Source organism: Erpetoichthys calabaricus, chromosome 9 (genome assembly GCF_900747795.2).
Source record: "Erpetoichthys calabaricus chromosome 9, fErpCal1.3, whole genome shotgun sequence".
NCBI classification, from domain to species: domain Eukaryota; kingdom Metazoa; phylum Chordata; class Cladistia; order Polypteriformes; family Polypteridae; genus Erpetoichthys; species Erpetoichthys calabaricus.
In genome coordinates this window covers 30,956,977-30,978,497 of record NC_041402.2, presented here as the reverse complement: position 1 = coordinate 30,978,497, position 21,521 = coordinate 30,956,977, and the positions used below count along the sequence as shown (strand labels likewise).

Below are 21,521 nucleotides of genomic sequence, written 5' to 3'. Positions count from 1 at the left end.
TAGAGCAATCAAATGCACTTTCTTAACCACTTAGGGATTGTTTATGCACAACTAGTTTAACTTCCATTACCTAGTATTTCATTTAAATTCCTTTCTTTTTGGTTTTTGGGCATTACAAGTACAGTATTGTGACACAATCCTCTTTAAAAGATATCCCTTCCCCTGAATTTTTTTTCTTCTATTCATTTGAAGACAAATCATTTACAGTAAAAGTTTAATACTGTTATATTCATAAAAACATTAGAATTATTTCTTGTGCCATTTTTTATTGGTAGGGAATTCAAGGACCCTTCTGGTTCACCAGGAGCAAAAGGAATAGCAGGAGAACCGGCAAGTTATTTATTTTGTTTTTTGTATTTTTTTTCTTTATCCAGTCTGTTTTCTGGAATCTAATCTTCCTTTCCACTTCATGACCCCTGAGACTGGCACAGGGTGTTTTAGAAGAGTCCTTAAATAAATTACTGAATACTTTATAAGGTGCTCTCAATTGGCTAAAAGAATTCATATATCAAAGCATTTGCAGCCCAGTATGTCTCGAAGTAATACCTAAAGTATCCTATTTGAGATCCTAGCATATGGATAAAGGTATTATTTTATGTATGTTTGACTATGCATTGTTTTAATTCTCTTTTAAATATCTATGACTCATTGGGGATTATCTGATTGAATTTTCCATCCTTTTTATCCTATTTTTCCTGTTTCTGAACCCTTTTAGTTTATGACTTTTTATGATAGATATCAAGGTCATAACATATAGGTGAGTACAGATGGTTTTAGATGTATAACAGAGCAAACTGCATAGTGCCCAAATGTTTTTTTTTTATTTCTACTTCATAATTTTAATTAACATCATCCTATGGTAATATGTAAATAAACAGTGGATCACAAAAGAAAGCATAAAATATAAACAGATTTTGCACAATTTCCAGCTGTTTCAATATCTGGACATTTTTTCACTTAGCCTGTGCAACACATGCTTAGAATCACATTATTAATCAGAGAATGAGCATTATTATTTATTCTAGTAGTGTATTTACAGTTTATGTAATGGTACTCATTAAAAATATAATTAAGATGACATTAGACATGTTGTCATTCTGTTTGATCCAGATCAAGTTGTTCCACTTTTGTGCCATTGCATATTTAATACAAGGTTTTGCTTTTCAAGAGAGAGGCAAAAGAGAACACTTAACTGCATAAAATAAAAATAAAAGTGCATCGATCTTGCCCTCACAAATTTATATCTGACTTGACCAAGATCCAGTATGAGCTAAATGAAAACTTCAAATTGCATATTAATAAAAAAATATATTACTGTATTTGTATATTTGTCAAAGGGTATCTAAATAAAAAATTGTCCCCTTCCTGGAGCACAAACAGTCATCGAATGAAACTTAAAAAAAAACTTTCTTTTTAGCTCTATTTTCTCAGCATGACAGAGAATCTTTTGAGGGAAAATATAAAAAAATGGTGAATTATATGAGTTTGGTCACCTTTTCTTTGTCTATTCAGCGTATTGAACTCATAGTCAGTAATCAGGCTGAAAGTCAAAACCTACAACCAACAATGTAATTGCTTTAGAATCTGCCCTTCTCTTACTGATAAGCCTTTTATTTTTGCAAGAAATTTAACGTGATATTCAACACGATAGCTAAGTCTTAAGCTGATAGCAATGATGACACATACGGCACAGCAAGATACATGCACGTCTTAGCCAAAAAAAGACAATATAAATATTGCCAATGATGTTTAAATCCTGACAATGCTTTTATTAATATCATATGCACTGTATATATGTGTGTGTGCATGTATGAAAATAAATAAATATAAATTAAATATAGGCTCATGGAGCACAATAACCTTAGAATTTAAGAAAGGTTTTGACGAGAACAGACCTTTCCTAGCCTTTCAGCTTTGATTCATCCAACTCCCTCAAAAACCATCAGCATTTTTAGGTTCCTGAGGTACTGACTGTTTTTGCTCTTAATCTCAAGCTGCACCTCTGAGAATAATCAAATTCCCCTAGATCTATGCTAGCTTATATATTTTCAGATGTTTACACTATGACCTAGTGTGAACCTAAATCTATTAGTGAGATTACACAAGGATCCAGTTTTGTAGTATAAACTATAGGTATGTCTGATGAGTTAGGGTTAATTAGGTTTATTGCTTCTAGTTCCTTTCTTGTCATTCATTTTAATAACAGAGCTAAGAGATGAACTGTGTTAGTGGACAGAAGGAAAAAGAAGAAAATGTATGATAGATATTTCCTCTCCAATACATAAAAATAAAAAAATCTAATCAAAGAGCTGACTGTGAATTTTTTTTATTTTCTAAAATTTGAAATCTGATTACTTTCATTCTGAATGCTATGGAAAAGATTTTGTCAATATGCCCTTTGACATTATATTTCTTTTCAAGGCAACTGATGTGACCCTTTATAGCCCATTGAGATTTGAACTGATTTAGATGACACAAATAACATTATGTTATTTAAAAAACTATTACATAAATGCTTTTTTTTTTAATTCATATATTTGTCTCACTTAACCTTTCTTGTACTCAAGCATGTAGTCGATAAAGCCTAAACTTGGTTAATGTAAAGATTCATTAATGTGTGCCCAACATGTATTTTAACTGACATATGCATTTTTATATTATTTATTTTTGAATTCAGCATATATGCTGTTTAAAGGTTTACTCCTCTGTTATATTTTAAAAGGATATCTTTTTGTAGGAACAATCACTTTTATTATTTACAGGTAACATTCACTTTTAACTTAATGTATTCTTATACAAGATGATTCAATTTACTATTTGCACATTTTATTTCATCTCATAAGTTCCCTAATACTGTTGGCTACTATTGCTACCCATAAATGGGCAAATATATGGAGATGACTGGGAAAATAAATTGTTTAACAGTGAGTCCTGAGCAAGAATTTTTCGCACAAGGTATAAGAGGCCTATTAATATTGATTTATTAAAATGCTGTTCTGTCTTCTTCTTTAAAAAAAATATACATTTGCTGAATATATTTGTTCTTTTTCATAAGGGACCATCAGGGCCTCCAGGCAGTGTTGGATCATTAGGTGAAATTGGACATAAGGTAATTAATCTGTACTGACCAACCCCCCCCCCCCCCCCCCCCCCCCCCCCCCATTTCAAATCATTAGTAGAAAGATGGAAATAGATTGCCACTTTAGAGTCATAATGCTGCTTTCATTAAAAAATGGCAGGAACGGGTCTCATGAAAGTATACAAAACATGAAAACAGTCAATCTTTTGTAAATATTATTTTCACATTGTTTCAGTATTAGTATTTTATCAGCATTCACATGTACTTTTTGTTAATAAAGGAAGCTAATTAAAACAAGAAAAGCAAAAAATCAAGATTTAGCATCAAAAATAGGAAATCCACTAAATACAGTATTTCTATGATTTTGTGTATTCATTCAAATCAAGTTTTAAAGAAAAGGCTTTTAGAATGTTTTTGAAAATGGTAGAACACTTTATAGGTTTTAGGATATTGTTGGTACATGAGCACAGCACTCAAAGGTGGAAAAATAGATTGATGTCCAGCTCTGAAATTTGTGCTTGCATTTATTTCTAGAAATTTAAAAGGCCTTCTGAACATTGCTGTATTTTTTTCTTTTTTCAGGGTCCTCCAGGCAAGTTAGGTGGACCTGGTGTTCCTGGTGAACCAGGAGAGAAAGTAAGAATCTTGCCTCTCAGCTAAAGTGTCTACAGTGGAAAATAGAAATCATTTATTTCTGTGCAGAATCTGATATTCTTAAATAATCCCTGAACATTAATCTTTTAGCTCATTAATTTAAGTACATGAACAATTGCTATGTTATAATAATAACCATATTTGTACATTGAATGAATATGGTGATAGTGGTTGTAAAATATATGGAGCTAAAGCAAGACATTGACATTGAAATGGCATTAAATAGGATTGATTCCATATTTTTAAAGCATGTAACATGCATTTTTGTGTCCCACAACTATCAATATCAATACTATATGTGACTGTTTTACTTAAATACTATGCATTACTTTTCCATTCCAGTACATCAACAGGATTTCAGTCAGTTGTATTACATGTTTTTACTTTTACATTTTTAAGGAATAGCTTATGTCTATTATATTTATATAATTTGAGGAAAGACATTTTCATTCCCTTTAAAGCAGAGGTCTTAAATTTTCTAGAGGGTAGTAAATGCAGCTGTTTTCACTTAAGATTGGCTTAAATCACAAGCTAATGATTAATTACTATTTCAATTGAATTCTTTTCTGATTAATTATTTAATACTAATTTCAGAACATAAAACGTAAGTTTAAAAAGGGATGTCAAATTTAGTTTTTTGTAGCATGCTGTGCTAGAATAATGTTATTACTGCCAGACTCTTCAATGAAAAAAACACTTTGCCAGGTGGAATCTCCCGTGGATGGTCTACAGGAAAGAAAGAAAATAAATCAGTGCACTCTGCCACATCCCGGTCTGACTTGGAATTGCCCTTAGTTAAGCCCTTTATCTGCCTCCCATGCGCACATGTGTAACAATGCATAAGTAGCTAAGGCACTGTTTTGTAAGATTAAAGCAACTGGACCTAGATCATTTGTTTCCTTTAGTGTATTATTTTTGTGCTTTCAGTCAATCACTATTATTTTAAAGCCTTAGTGATTCTTCCACTATCTGTTAACTATTAGAACAGCTTTTAAAAAGGGTTTAATAACTAGTTTGTTCATGCTTATACAATGTTACAAGTGATTCCAACTTGAGGCAGAGAGACAAAAAGTGAAAGATGACGCAAAGATTCTTTCAGTATTTTAGCAGTAAAGGAATAGTCAATGAGGAAGTTAAGTGTATTAGGGACACTAAGTGTGAATTAAAATAAACACACAGTGAAGTACCAAATGCTCAAAGCTTTTCAGGTTTAAAGAAGTGGATAACCTCCCAAAGTAACAGGAACTGCCAAGGAGGTGTTTAGTTATTGGAAATTTTAGATGGGAGAAATGCTGCTTCAACTAGAAAGGATGAAATCAAACAAATAATTGGGGCTAGATGACGTTTATGATGGAGTGCTTAAGGAGGTTAGTGAGTACATATATATAAACCCTTGACGCATATATTTTGTAAAAGTCACTGCTCACTTTGGAGATTCCTGAGGATGGGAAGAGAGCAAATATTATCCCGTTATATAACAAGAGTGATCAGGAAGATCCAAGTAACTATAGGCAAGTAAGCATGGCATGCTTCTTGAGTAAATTAATGGAAGATATTATTAAGAAAAATATTGAGCATTAAATGGTAAGAACAGGTGTGTTAAGAGCAGTCTGCAAGGGTTTAGACAGAGTCCATCCATCCATCCATTTTCCAACCCAGTTTAACTAATATGCTGAAATTCTATGAGGAAGTAACAAAAGGATACCATTAGAGTGAGGCATTTGATTTTATGTATCTTGATTTTCAGATAGTTTTTGATGAGGTTCCTCATGAGAAGCTAGTGATCAAACTAAAAGAAGTGGGAGTTCAGGAAATAGTGTGTAGATGAGTGCAAAACTGGTTCAAGCACATGAAGCAAACGGTTATGGTTATAATAGCACTGCCAGAATTAGATGATGTTAAAAGTATTGCCCCACAAGGATCAATGTTGGGGCTGCCAGTATTTTTAATATATATAAATAATCTGGATAGAAATATAAAGAACAAGCTGGTAAAGTGTACAGATGATATCAAACTAGGTAGAATAGCAGACAATATGGAATCACCCAAGATATTGCCGAAGGAGTAGGACAGAATACAGGCTTGGTAAGATTTGTGGCAGAGAAAGATACTTTAAGTAAAAGTAAGGTATTACACATAAGAAGTAGAAATGTTAGAAATGGGAGATCTGAAATTTAAAAGTATGGCTTGTAAGAAAGACCTAAAATTAGAAGTACTGTGTTTCTCACTCTTTTTCGCCTTTGGACCCAGTTTTGTTTTTGGTGTGTGATGTCCTTAGGCTACATTTTACTCTTTAGCATTTAATAACAGTGTATACGGATGAAATAATGTATGCTATGTGTTACACAATTGAAAGGAGACGGTGGGGTCAAAATCCATCGCAGTTTTGAGCGCATTGGAATACATGTGTGACATCTTTGGTCCCCTTGGTGTTAGGAGTTGTATGGAAATGTTTTTAAAATGAAAGAACAGGTATAGGGGGTTCTGGGGGTTGGTCCTCTTGGTGTTTCAAGGATGCTGCTGAAATGGCTTTTTTATTTTAATTTAAGATGACAACCCAACAACTTGCCAAAAGGTTGAGAAACACTGTCTTAGTGGATTTGTAAAGTACAAAGAAGTTACACTTAAGCTATTTAATAAACTGGTCACCTGAAATACTGCATTCAGTTTTCATCTCTAGGCTACAAAAAAGACATAGCAGTACTAGAAGTCCAAATAAAAGCAAATAGTCTTATTCCAGGACTGAAAGATATGAATTTTGAGAAAACATTGAAGGTTTACGTAAACAGGGATTAAGATGTAACATGATTGAAATTTTAAAATTCTGAAAGGAATTAATGCAGTGGACCTAGGTTTTAACTTTAAAAGGAGTTATTCAACAAGAACACAGGGATTCTTGCGGAAACATGTTAAAGATAAATATTGTGCAAATGTTAGGAAGTTTTCTTTCATCCAGAGAACCGTAGGCATATAAAATACATTACTAGGTCGTATAGTATAGAGTAGGGCATTAGAGACCTTCAAAGTTAAGCTTGATGTTATTTTTAGAGTAGATAGCTGGATAGAATTGACAAGCTTTGTTGAGCTTAATGGCCTGTTTTTCTCAAAATTTTCCAATGTTCTAATGTTTACCTTGTCTTACACATCAAAATTGTGATGACAAAGGATTGTTGGTTATTTTCATATCTGCTGACTTATTTTAATATCTTGTGAAGGTAGAATTTCCCTTACTTTAGTTATAGCTTTTTGAGTTTTAAAATAAAATCATTGGCATCAAAATTGCAGTAGAAATTATTATTTTAAATTGTCATATAGTTCCTTTTTTAAAATTATTTGTAATCTCTGCTAGGTTTTCATTGCACCATTGTCTGTTGCCTTACATTCTTTTTTTCTTGCTCTTATTTTGATAATATACTTGAATGCATCTGTGTTGCATACATGTCCCTGCATAATATTATGAGGGTAGAGTCTTTTTATGAAATTATACATATTGTCTCAATTTGTTTAGACAGTATGTTATCAGCATGTGCTGTGGTAACTTTAGAGCACATCACCAGCTAATTTTCTTCTTCACAGGGTGATGTTGGACCTGCTGGTAATGCTGGAGAACAGGGCCTCATTGGACCACGGGTGAGCTATATCTTCATCTTTTTAAATTTTTTCAGTATAAATTTCACAAAAACTTGCTTGAATTATATTAACTTGATTGAGCATAAACAAATGTTCAGTTGTTTATCAGTTATACTTTTCAATGCATTGTAATTGAAAAGACTTTCATGACCAGGATGAAGTAATAATAACATTTTTATTTTAAACACATTGGGTTACATTTAGGTATTTGGGCAGACTTGCTCCACATCTGAAGTTATACTGATATTTAAGGGACTTCCTGTGAGCAACAACACTGTATTAATATTATATGATTTAACACATTAAGCTGCTTTTAAAAAATGTTCAATAAATTGGCCTCATTCTCATTGTGATGAAGATATCCTAGAAAGACAGGAACAGGACATAGACAATGGTTCATCCAGACTCTGGTAATTGCAGTGGTTTTTGGGATTTCAGTGAGAACTTTTAAATGGTATTTAAAAGTTATTTCGACTTAAACCATCCTGCGATTATTCCAGAAAGGGCAAAAGTGCATTTTTGCAATGCAGTGTTTGCAAAGAATGACTGTCATTAGAGAAATTTCCCTGACATCAAAAATTAATATAGTTTGATGTGTTATGCTATATGATGCCCTTATAATGTGTAATTATAATAACTCGATTAAAGGATATACAGTAGAGTACAATACAATAGGACCATTCAGTTAACGATAAGGAGGTTAATGAAGGACAGCTGCAGAAATGCTTAGTCAATCCGTGTACATTTTACAGTATAGGGATTGCATATATTCAACACACACATGTTAAAGTGAATACTTTTGCTGTTGATTAAAGGAAAAAAAACATTTAAAATATATACTTTTTTACACTCTTTTTTAAGAGATCAGGGTAACATCCTGCCTCAGAATAATAAAGCCACCATCCCCCTTGTTCCCACCATCTATTATCAAGTTATCCATACTGTAGTCGCCTAAGGGCTAAGACACTCAACCTGCTGGTTCAGTCTCCATCACTGATTTTAGGCATTATGACACTGTAATAAAAAAAAACTCAGTTTATGATTATGTGCTGATTAGGTTTATTGTAAAAATCAAAATTAGAAATGCTGCCATTATGCATACACCATGCATCAACATTAAACAGAATAAACAGACTGAACATTATTTTATTATTGATTTATTTCATTCATATTGATTTACTTCTGTGATTGCAAAGCATCTACTCAGGTGTATGTGATTCCTTATATCACTGCTTTTGATATGTGAGAAACTAATTTTAAAAGCCCAGAAAGCTGACATCAGATTGAATACAAAATAAGGCTACAGATGCTTATAGTGATAGCACAAAAGATGTTCACTTTGAGAGGATCCAATAACCACATGAACTGAATCTTTGGTGTAACAAATTCAGCAAAAGACACTCTGCTTGTGTGTGTAAGACAGTATATACAGTTTGTGCACTGTTGTACTTACAGACATTAAATAATAGTGAAATAATGTAATGGCCTCACAATGCTGAATAATCTCATGCATCCCTCATTTATGTTTAGTTTCACTTGACTTTCCTTAATTCTTATTACTAGACATGATGCCCGCTGTCAGAGCAAACATTCTGTTTCTCCACCACTGCTTGTCAGTTATAGCATTACTAGACTTGGTCAGAATGGTTTCAAAGTCTTGGAGCCCACACAACATTATGTTTTGTAGAAGAGAGATAGATAGCACCCATGTGTAAACACATGACAGATTAAATAAAAGCTTTTTGATTTATTGTCCTCAACATGTTTTTAATTTTTTTAAATCATGTTATATTTAGAAATTCAAATGCTAAATTCTGTACTTACAAAATATTTTTAAATTCAGTATCAAGATATTGTTGTTGCAGTTGTTAACATGCATCAGACCTAAGTAGCTTATTAATATTTAAACCATGTACATTGCACTGGATGATTTGATACACAATATAAAAGAGCAATGGTTTATTTCACAGTGTTACAAATGTATAAAGATGGCCATAAGAGCATCTTTACGGAGAAAAATAAATAAAGGGGGGAAATCTAGATATATCTCATAAAGAAGGTGTCTCACTGTTACATTATTAGATGGAACCAGATTTTGCATTAAGTAGCACCTTAGACTATGGCTGTTGCAGGAATGCTTTCTCTTCAATTTCCAAGAAGGATAAATGGTCTGGAGAACAACCTTCACGTTTCCAATCCTTGGACATAATTTGGCAATGTTAAAGACAAGATAAAAATAAAAATGTAAAACATTAGAAAGTCAAATATTTTAAACATCTATAGTTCAGATGCCCATAATAAAACTTCATTATGATATCTGTGACACATCTGAGGTTACATAGTTGTTTTTTGTTTTATTTTGGTTTGGTTTGGTTTTTTGTTTCAAACCCAGAACACCTTCAAAATGTAAAACATCCAAGCCTGTCTTTTTCCTTGAGATGTCAGTGAACCTTTGATAAATCCTGTCGTGCCTTTTTCATTCAAATGAATTGTCACTTGCATAAAAGTGTACTTTATGAAGCATGCTTGTCGAGTTTATCCAGATTGTGAATTCTTATATATATGATTAGGGTGAAAATGGAGTAGAGGGAGAAGCTGGACCATCTGGTCACGATGGAACTAAGGTAAGAAGATACCTCTTGTGTATTTAGCTGGGTTCGGTGTGTTTTTATTTTTTTTTTACTGTAACAAATAGAAAGAATAGAATTCATAGAAAGAATTAAAATGTATTTTATTTCACATAGATAATATTTTCAACAAATCCCAAAATATTTTGCCCACCTAAGCAGTTGGTGATATTGAAAGCTAAGTATTCTTCATGTAGTTTTACTTTGGCTATTAATAACCAAAGCTAGGCTGACCTTACAGTTTAGAAATGCTGAACTTGTCGGTAAGGATTTTAAAAACTGTTTAATTTCCATAAACTTGTTTTTGCAAATTTTCTGCTTTTGAAACAAAAGACCTTAAATAATAAAATTTGTAGTTATTTTACAGCTCTACTATGTTTGGCCATATAAAATATACTCACCATTTAATTATTTTATAGTAAAATATGTTTAAAAGCCCATGTTGCAAAGTTTTTTATTTTGTGGTAAACATACACTCTAGCCTCTTTATAAGTATAGATTTGTTTTTGTTTCTTTTGCCTTTGAACTTGACAGTTAGAGAGATTTTTGCAGGGTTACTCAATGGGTCAGAGGTAGAGAAATAAACCAGTAACATCTTGGTTTTTAGCTCCTAGATTATACTAATAATTAGTATGTATTGGAAAAATAAGAACCAGAACCAAATTTTGCATTTATCATAAAGGAAATGTCATAATAACAGTTTGTCTTAAGATTTTGGCCTGGTATAGTACTATTCTGTCTTTGATCAAATATATGTAGAAGGCTAATTTAAAAAGCAAAAAGTTGTGTAATAGTCCAAAGCAAATCAGGTCAATTATCTAATAAATCTGAATATCAACAGCTAAACTAATACTAATCATCCGAGGCTCACCCACAGCAGGGCATATTTATAAATATACAGTATGGTACTTTTGTTCTGGAATTTATGCACTACATGAAGAGAGTTGTAGTAATGTCTAAGAAATAGTCATGTTTTTCTTGGCAATGATAGAGCCATACAAGTATACTGAAATTTTAAGTATGATGGCAGGGTGAAAAAGGGGAACCAGGTCCTGAAGGCGAAAAAGGAGAAAAGGGCAACATCGGACAAAAAGGAAAGGAAGGTTCTCCTGGAGATCCAGGCTTACCTGGAGTAAAGGTAAGTGAACAGCAATGTGATGTACAGTATGTCAAATTCTAATGATATGATATGATTGAGCAGCTGGAGCCTATCCTAGCAATCATCAGGTACAAGGTAGGAACAATCCCTGGACGGGGCACCTTGCTCATAACAGGGTGAACAAACACACATACACACACACTGGGGCTAATTTGACATTGCCAATTCAGCTACCCCGTGGCCCTGCCCTGATCAAGTGATTGGTGTAGATGGATAGATGATATAGTGGAATACAAGAAGAAGTTCTCCTGAAAGCCTTATGGAAGTTAATACATTTTCATTTTTAAATTGTTTTTTGGAAGATAGATAACTAGGTTTCACATGTTTTAGAAAGTGTACACTGCTTCAAAAATCTTAAGATGCTATCTCTTCACTGTGGACTCACTCGGTTCTTTCAGTCTGAAAGTCAAACCATAAAGATCTTATCTGACCTGTCAGACCTTGCCAATCCTGTGTTCACTCTACTTCAGTCTGTTAAAATAACTTAGGTCTATCAAGACTATCAAGGAGTGGTGGCTTTGAGGCTAGGGATCTGCACTGGCAATAAGAAGGTTGCCGGTTCGAATCCCATAAAATACCAAAAGGGACTCTGCTCTGTTGGGCCCTTGAGCAAGGCCCTTAACCTGTAATTGCTAAGCGCTTTGAGTAGTGAGAAAAGCGCTATATAAATGCAAAGAATTATTATTACTACAGCTGCCAGTTTTCATAATAGTACTTATGTTCAAGCTATGTTTTTAAGCTAAGTATTTTGACGGTAGGGTGTTTTACACTATTTTTACTTTTTTTTTGTTAAACTGGTTGTTTGTGGGATCTTGAGGAATATTCATTGTTGTTGTCCAAATATTGCATCTTTATATTAATGTCATATTGGTATGAATCTTACCAAGTCACATACCATGCAACTGAATTATGTAAAAAGTACCATACATCCTTAACACTTGCTATAGCTGAACCCTTTCCTTAACTGTAGACCAGCACAAACACTAACAGACTCCCCACATGCACCTGACAAATTAGCAACCTAAGCATTTAAAGTGTCAATCTTTTTTAGTTCACTCTTAGGTCACTAACATCAAGTCCATGGAAACTTTTATCTTTTTATACTGCATTTATAAATGTTGTACTAGCCAAAGTACCCAGTGTTACTCGGGTATATCTGTATAATGGATTAAGGTAAGAATGGAAGTAGTTATGTGTGTTTTAAATGTTTACCCTTTTGTCATTGCTGGCTGAAATGCAAGTATCCCATTTGTCATCTATACTGCCTCTCTATCAATTATTCTGCTCTCATGAGCCAAGAAATTGTTGTTTTTGTGTATTGAATTTCACTATTGGAATAACTCCTTACTGAGTTGGAACCATGAACACTACTTATGTGTATTTCCCAGTTCACTGTGGTCTCAAAGATATATTTTTAATCCATTATTAATAACTTGGATGGCTTGTTAAATCACTGAATCATTGATAGAGCATGCAAGATTTGGAAACGACTGTTGTTTATGTTGTTCCCTCTAGTGAACCTCTCTTCATTATGAAACTTTTCAAACTCCATAAACTGTATATGTTAAGTTGGGTTCACTGTAATATATTTGCAAAGCTTCATGAACATCCACACTTGTTTTGGAGTAATGCACGTTTTTTTTGTGCCATTGGCCCTCCCATTACAACTTCCCAATGATATTCTTGAAACTCCATGAAGCCTATATTTTAAATTGCATGAACAATAATGTAAATACAAAATTTTGTGAAAAGCAGACAGCCATTTTTGAGTGATGCGCAATTTTTGTCTTGGTCTCCCATCATAATTATCCCACAACCCTCAGCTGTTGTTTATATTGAGTCACTGATGTGGAATGTAGCCTTCACTGCAAAGAGGGCCAGACATAAACAATATGACAAATTCATTACCATCAGCTGAATCCTTTTTGGTTTTGCACCTTCAGTCCCCGTCTTAAGAGCTCTTTTTGATTAAACTTTTGAAAGGCCTTAAAGTCTAGGTTTTAACTTGTATTGACAGTAATATGCATACAGAATTTCATGAACTTTAAGCCATTTTGGAGTGATGCATTTTTTTGCACCCCACCTTCCCCAATAACAACCACTATTCTTGATGAAATTTTTGAAACACCATGTAGTCTGGTTGGTTTAATCTTTATAATACATGCAAAAGTTCATTAAGGTCGACTTGGGTCATTTTGGAATGATGTACAGTTTTTGGGTTATGCCCCCATTACAACCTTGCTCCCAAATTAAATTTTTGAAACACTAATGTGGACAAAGAAACCTAAATGCAAAATTTTGTAAAAATCAGTAAAGCCATTTTTGTGTGATTGGTGTGCAAGCAAAGTGCGGGGCTTGTTCCAATAGACTTTTCCTTTGAGCATACCCTAAAGGAAGAAGTCTGGTGGTGTCAGATCCGGTGGCCATGGAGCCCCTTTGAAATTACCCAGTTGCTGAAGAAGGACTCAATGCTCCTTGCTGATGTGTGACATGTTGCTCCATCTTGCTGGAAGTAACCTTCTGTTAACTCATGATCATCCAGTTGATTCTGACATCGCTTAAACAAATTGATGACCCAATAAGTTTACACCATGAAGACACACTTTCTCAGTACTGTTCACCAGCCTCCTCATGAAAAGTCGAGTGACTGAGAGAAGGGGTACAGGCGGTATGCACCCAGAAGTTGCAGACAGACGTTAAATTTCGCAATGGCTGTCCAGCACCTACCTCATCGCTCCGATATATATATATATATATATATATATATATATATACAGTATATATATATATTCCTCTCACCAGTGAGACTCCTGTAAGGTAGTCTGCCTTCTTCTGACCCCTGTCATTTGCTGAAATAGCATATCTGGTGATTCACCTTGCAAGTGTGATTCTCCCTCTCTCTCTCTCTCTCTTTTAGGTTATATGTTTAACTTTTCTTTGCCTTGTACCACTTTCTGTTGGCTTAACAATTTCTAATAATGGTTCTAACAGTGGTTGTAGTACTACAAATGACTTTTTGAATCTAATAATCATGATAGTTCTTATCTGCTTCTTAATGTGTGATATATTTGTAAGGTCACATAATGTATTCCTGTAATTGTCAAATCCAAAAGTATAAAAGCATTGCCAGATATGTCTGTGCTATCTATATTTTGTGCAAGTGGATGAAGCAAAGACAGAGACACCTCTTTATTAATTTGGGGTGTTGGACAACATTGTACATTCGTAAGCTTGTTTCTTGTATGCTGGAAGAAAAACCCTTTGCATTCTTCTCAAAGCTGAAGATCTTATATCTTACAGGCATAGCAAGCTAGCTGTGACTCATTAGTAACAGAGGAAACAATATAGGATCCGGCAGAGCATCCACAGACAATATTTTTTGCCAAAGAATTATCTTATGTCAAGTAATGTGATATGCAAAATTTATAAAAAGTGGCAGATATCTGACAGAGTTTAAGAATCTGACCTCCTTTCACCCCACTTTGTCAGAGAATGTACTTTTGTATCCAGTTTAGTGATTATTTCTTACTCTAATAAGAAACTGACATTACATTGTAATTGAAAGGACAAATGCAATTACAATGACAACAGTACGGCATTAGAAGATAGAGGAGGTTTGGCCCCACCAAAATGAGATGTCTTAAGAACCCTGATGCACAAAAAAACATTAGCTAGTTTAAATAATCCTCAAATTTCCTACTTATACACCATACAATTCCAAGCTCAAAGGCTAGGGATCACTCTGTACTTACAGGACAATTCTCAGAAGGAGAGCTGTACTTGGCTAAAGCATGATATACAGTGCATCCGGAAAGATATCACAGCGCATCACTTTTTCCACATTTTGTTATGTTACAGCCTTATTCCAAAATGGATTAAATTCATTTTTTTCCTCAGAATTCTACACACAACACCCCATAATGACAAAATGAAAAAAGTTTACTTGAGATTTTTGCAAATTTATTAAAAATAAAAAAATTGAGAAAGCACATGTACATAAGTATTCATAGCCTTTGCCATGAAGCTCCAAATTGAGCTGAGGTGCATCCTGTTTCCCCTGATCATCCTTGAGATGTTTCTGCAGCTTAATTGGAGTCCACCTGTGGTAAATTCAGTTGATTGGACATGATTTGGAAAGGCACACACCTGTCTATATAAGGTCCCACAGTTGACAGTTCATGTCAGAGCACAAACCAAGCATGAAGTCAAAGGAATTGTCTGTAGACCTCCAAGACAGGATTGTCTCGAGGCACAAATCTGGGGAAAGTTACAGAAAAATTTCTGTTGCTTTGAAGGTCCCAATGAGCACAGTGGCCTCCATCATCCGTAAGTGGAAGAAGTTCAAAACCACCAGGACACTTCCTAGAGCTGGCCGGCCATCTAAACTGAGCGATCAGGGGAGAAGGGCCTTAGTCAGGGAGGTGACCAAGAACCCAATGGTCACTCTGTCAGAGCTCCAGAGGTCCTCTGTGGAGAGAGGAAAACCTTCCAGAAGGACAACCATCTCTGCAGCAATCCACCAATCAGGCCTGTATGGTAGAGTGGCCAGACGAAAGCCACTCCTTAGTAAAAGGCACATGGCAGCCCGCCTGGAGTTTGTCAAAAGGCACCTGAATGACTCTCAGACCATGAGAAAGAAAATTCTCTGGTCTGATGAGACAAAGATTGAACTCTTTGATGTGAATGCCAGGCATCACGTTTGGAGGAAACCAGGCACCGCTCATCACCAAGCCAATACCATCCCCACAGTGAAGCATGGTGGTGGCAGCATCATGCTGTGGGGATGTTTTTCAGCGGCAGGGACTTGGAGACTAGTCAGGATAAAGGGAAAGATGACTGCAGCAATGTACAGAGACATCCTGGATGAAAACCAACTCCAGAGTGCTCTTGACCTCAGACTGGGGCGACGGTTCATCTTTCAGCAGGACAACGACCCTAAGCACACAGCCAAGATATCAAAGGAGTGGCTTCAGGACAACTCTGTGAATGTCCTTCAGTGGCCCACCCAGAGCCCAGACTTGAATCCGATTGAACATCTCTGGTGAGATCTTAAAATGGCTGTGCACCGACGCTTCCCATCCAACCTGATGGAGCTTGAGAGGTGCTGCAAAGAGGAATGGGCGGAACTGGCCAAGGATAGGTGTGCCAAGCTTGTGGCATCATATTCAAAAAGACTTGAGGCTGTAATTGCTGCCAAAGGTGCATCGACAAAGTATTGAGCAAAGAATGTGAATACTTATGTACATGGGATTTCTCAGTTTTTTTATATTTTTAATAAATTTACAAAAACCTCAAGTAAACTTTTTTCACGTTGTCATTATGGGGTGTTGTGTGTAGAATTCTGAGGAAAAAAAATGAATTTAATCCATTTTGGAATAAGGCTGTAACATAACAAAATGTGGGAAAAGTGATGCGCTGTGAATACTTTCCGGATGCACTGTAGTTGGGGTTTCTTGCAGTCGGCACTTGACCAGGTTTGAACTACTTCTGTGGTTAGAAAAGTCCAAGTCCTATATCCTCCAACCCCACCACACACAAGTACCCCCCCCCCCCCCCACCCACCCACCCCCCCCCCCCCCCCCTAACCCCCAGTGCTCCTTCTAGAGGCCCCAGATGCTGTGACTTGAAGCCCACTACTTCAGAAAATTCTGAATGCCTCAAATAGACCTAGGCCTAAAACTCAAAACAGCTCTTGAGCCTACACTAAATCCTAACCTTTGGCTCAAACAAACTAAGCAACTAATTGTTGGAATTATTTTTATTTAATAAATAAATAATGATCTAAACAAACTGGATATTGGAAAGGTCAAAACTAATTCAACAATGGACAACAAATCCTAGAATAACTAAAACCAAATACACAATACAAAAAAAAAGCAAGGAACAGACCCAAAAATCTAAAAACTTGAAGAACCCAACAAAGTGGTCAAAGACCAACAAGACTTTACACACCAACAAGATTTTAAAGCAAAAAATTGGGAGGTTAACCAAATAATATGCCAAATGTCTGTGGCATTTCAAGCCTTTATATAAGCCCATACCATAGACTGTACTAGCAGCGTCAAGAGGCTCTACCACCTCAAACTCAATATACAGAGAACAGTAAATGTAGACATCAGGAAAAGTACAAAACAATGACTAAACAAGAAAATACTAAATAAAAATAAAGTGTTGAAAATGAAAAGGAAAAAAATATCTTATTACGTAACAAGACACACCAAATCATTCATATGAACATCAAAATGAACAAACAATAGAAAAAGAAAGTAAAGCAAAACTATAACATGAGGTCTCTTGCAGAGCCATAATATTTATTAAATGATTGCTTATGGCTTGTCTTTATAATTGAGAATCCTTCTTACAAATGCTTGAATATGGCTTCCTCTAATGGTGGTCAATGCATGTGATCTATGTGATTATCATCATGGATACTGATCTAAACTATTGACTTCCTTTTTCTTTCCCTTTTTACCTGTGGCATTGTGATATAGTGGCTCTGCGGCTTTGTAAGCATGGACTGTTCTTAAATAAATAAATATTATGGTTGGGTGTGAGTCTCGGGGCTATAGGAGCCAGAGGCTGTGGAAGGGGCGCTCCTACTGAGTGCTTACTGCTCCTTTTCTTTTCCATCTGATACCGGGTGATACTGAGGCCGGTATTGCCAATATTAATCCTTATCCCAATACCGATGCAGCCAGAGTATTGTCTTGCAAAAGTGGTTAATCTTCTGTAAAAACATTCAGTATTTACGGACATCAAAAAGTCACATTTTAAAGATTTTGCATTAGTAGGTTATTACATATAGTGACAAAGATCGGACTTCTTTGCTTGTTTATTGACAGAAATTAATAAACATTTTCAGTTCTTGCAAACAATCTATGAAACAACAATAAGTGTTAGCTCTAGATTTTTTCTCGAAAAAAACAAGTAAAAAGCTTTGCATTTTTTGGCTCAAAAAATTACATTTTTATTTTTTACTGTAAAGCATGCAAAACACTAAAAGTACGCAGTCATATGTGTAAAAATTATAATAATCACGCAAATACTGCTTGAGTGTTACTTTCAGATTCATCAGACTTGTTTTCACTGTCTGTTTCAATTTCGCTGACTGGAGACACATTCACTTCATCATCACTGCTGATGAGAGTCTCCTCGACATCACTGCTCGTATCATTGTCAAGAGTATGTAATACTTGGGCTGCTAAAAAAGGTTTTTAGCAAGATGCTGTAATTACTAGGCACACCTATAAGTGAAAGGAGAACATGTGCCTGTAACGTGGCCCGGGTGACATTCGGGACTACTGCTTTTAGCATCGTTTTTACAACCCGAGTGACGCTCGGGTCTAATGCTAGGGAATGGGAAGTAATGGTAAAACTGAGTTATATACATGCATATACAGTGAACCCTCGTTTATCACGGTTAATCCGTTCCAGACTCTACCGCGATAAATGAATTTTCATGAAGTAGGATTCTTTATTTATAAATTGAATATTTTCGCAGTTAGAGTATAGAAAACCTGTTTACGACCTTCTAAATACATTTTTTAACATTATTAGAGCCCTCTAGACATGAAATAACACCCTTTAGTCACCATTACACTCATATTACCCAATATATTAGACAAAATAAGAGAAAATAAGACATATTAGATGTTACAAATATCATTATTATTATTGTACTGTACATTTAATTACACACACACACAGTTCTTACACACAACCACTAACCTATGAAGGCACGAGCTCAGTAGGAGAGTCTTCAGGTTGTAAGCTGGAGCGCTGATTGCACCCTCAGAGGACACAGAAGCCCCTGGGAAAACCCCTGAAACAGCTGACAGTCTACCTTCACATTGCTCCTTACCCTTCTTACTTGCGCTATAACACGCGATAAACCTCTCACGTGGTACTCCGCTTACTTAAAAGTATTGTGCAGCGCCTCTCAGCTTTGGAATTGGTTGTTTTGTTTCTCTCTATCTCTCTTTCTCTCTCAGACATTCTCTGCTCCTGGTGGAGCTGTCATCTCTGACTTGTCATGGAGCACGTTTAAACTTTTGAAAAGAGACAAATGTTTGTTTGCAGTGCTCTGAATAAAGTTTTTTTTTCTACAACCTCCTGTGTCTCTGTGCAAATCTGTGACCCAATCGTGACAAGGTGGTGCAGTATCTTCAGCAGGTGTGTCGTTGTCTTCTTCCGCTGAAGGAGTACTAGGAGTAGGCAGTGGGTGTCTGGGTACGCGGCTGAAGAACATCTTGATAGGCAGTTGCTGGCGCTGTCTTTTCATATGCGTGAGGAGGCTTTTGTAGGGTATTGCCATCTTTGATCATATCCAAGAGTTTCACATTCTCCTGGATGGTAAGCATCTTCCTCCGGCGCTTAGTTTCATTGTCAGAAGGCTTAGAAAAAGCAGCACGTTTAGGAGCCATCGTGGGGCTTAGATAAAGGTTCTCAGAAAGCGCATGCGTAGTGACGTAAGCATGTATGAGGAAAAATTGCGATAGAGTGAAGCCGCGAAAGTCGAAGCGTGATATAGTGAGGGATCACTGTATATATATATATATATATAAATACTGGGTGGCCAAGCCCCCTGGCTCTTTCGGCGCCCAACCCCCACTTGCAGCCAAAATCACGAAATTCTATAAATATCCATCCAGCTGTATCCTAACTACAGAGTCATGGGGGTCCACTGGAACCAATCCCAGCCAATATAGGGCACAAGGCAGGAAACAAACCCCGGGCAGGGTGCCAGCCCACTGCAGGAGCACACACTAGGGACAATATAGGATCGCCAATGCACCTAACCTGAATGTCTTTGGACTGTGGGAAGAAACCAGAGCACCCGGAGGAAACCCACGCAGACACGGGGAGAACATGCAAACTCCACGCAGGGAGGACGCGGGAAGCAAACCCGGGTCTCCTAACTGCGAGGCAGCAGCGCTACCGCTGTGCCACCGTGCCGCCCTTCTATAAATATGTAAAATAAAAATTAATTATTATTTAACGGAGTAAAAATCATGAAATGAGAATAAAATATGTACTCTCTTACTGATTGGAGTATTCCCATTAAACTAAGGTCCATTATGCTCGATGAGTATTTATAAGAGACTAAATAAATGGTCCATTCATTTTAATTAACATTCTTATAGATAAGTCATTTTTTAAAAAAAAGTTTTTTTATTTAAATAACAGGAAAAATCACGTGAAAACAAAAGTGGTATGCAATGGGTCATCGTAACTCGACCTTCGGCTAACTAAATCACCTAAATACAAACAACTTTCTTGATTTTTTAGTTTATAGTTTAAAAACAAAATAAGAATCGGAAAATCTAACAACATCACATTAAAGTTCAATAAGTTCTGAAAAGAATGATACCAAACATATATATGTAGGTTTTAAAATAAGCCTGATTTAAAGCGTGACAAAAAACGTGACCTAAAAACATCACATAAAATCGTTGCACTTTTAGGCATTGGATTTTATATATATAGAGTAGATATATACATATATATATATAGTTACGGACAGCTGGAAGCTCAACCCGGCCTGGACGCCCAAAGACTGGAAGGATGGGGTAAGGCAGCTACTTTGGGACACTGCCTCCTGAAACTTGATGGCAACTTCCCTACATTTATATTATATATATATATATATATATATATATATATATATATATATATATATATATATATATATATATGTATATATATATATATATATATATGTATATATATATATATATATATATATATATATATATATATATATATATATATATATATATATATATATATATTACAAAATGGACATAATAAATATATTGACTTTGAAAATATGTTCTTAGCATGTGCATTCATCAAGCTATAAATGTAATATATTCCTCCCTAAAAACAGAAATTGATTATTTTCTGTTCAAACAATTACAACAGCCTTACATCAGATTACAATACTAATTGCCTGGGTACTGCATCTGTGGTGGGTTGGCGCCCCGCCCAGGGTTGGTTCCTGTCTTGCGCCCTGTGTTGGCTGGGATTGACTCCAGCAGACCCCCATGACCCTGTGTTTGGATTCAGCAGGTTGGAAAATGGATGGATGGAAAGATGGATGGATGGGTACTGCATGCCTTTATGGAAGAGTAGACTGCAGCCTGAGTGTCTGTGCACTCTTCTGATCGCCTCTATTGTTAACTCCTCATATTTGACAATGTGACTGATTTTGTAGCATTCTGCAAGGGAAGAAAACACACCAGACAACGTTTACTCGATGCAAGCAAAAACTACTGAAGTTTATTATTGAACGTTATTAAAACTATATATGTAACTGTTGCCTCTCCACTCATCAACCCGCCTCCTCCCACACTGCAATGTGTGTGAATTG

General features: G+C 35.6%; 1 protein-coding gene across 1 annotated transcript in view; it reads left to right on the top strand.

Annotated features, from left to right (window-relative positions):
- Positions 1–21,521, top strand: part of col27a1a (collagen, type XXVII, alpha 1a) — a 370,467-nt gene that overhangs the window by 292,480 nt on the left and 56,466 nt on the right. Inside the window, 6 exon segments of the mRNA XM_051931755.1 lie at positions 1,513–1,568; positions 2,956–3,109; positions 3,662–3,715; positions 7,310–7,363; positions 9,934–9,987; positions 11,021–11,128. Of these exon segments, the coding sequence (XP_051787715.1) occupies positions 1,513–1,568; positions 2,956–3,109; positions 3,662–3,715; positions 7,310–7,363; positions 9,934–9,987; positions 11,021–11,128 (480 nt within the window).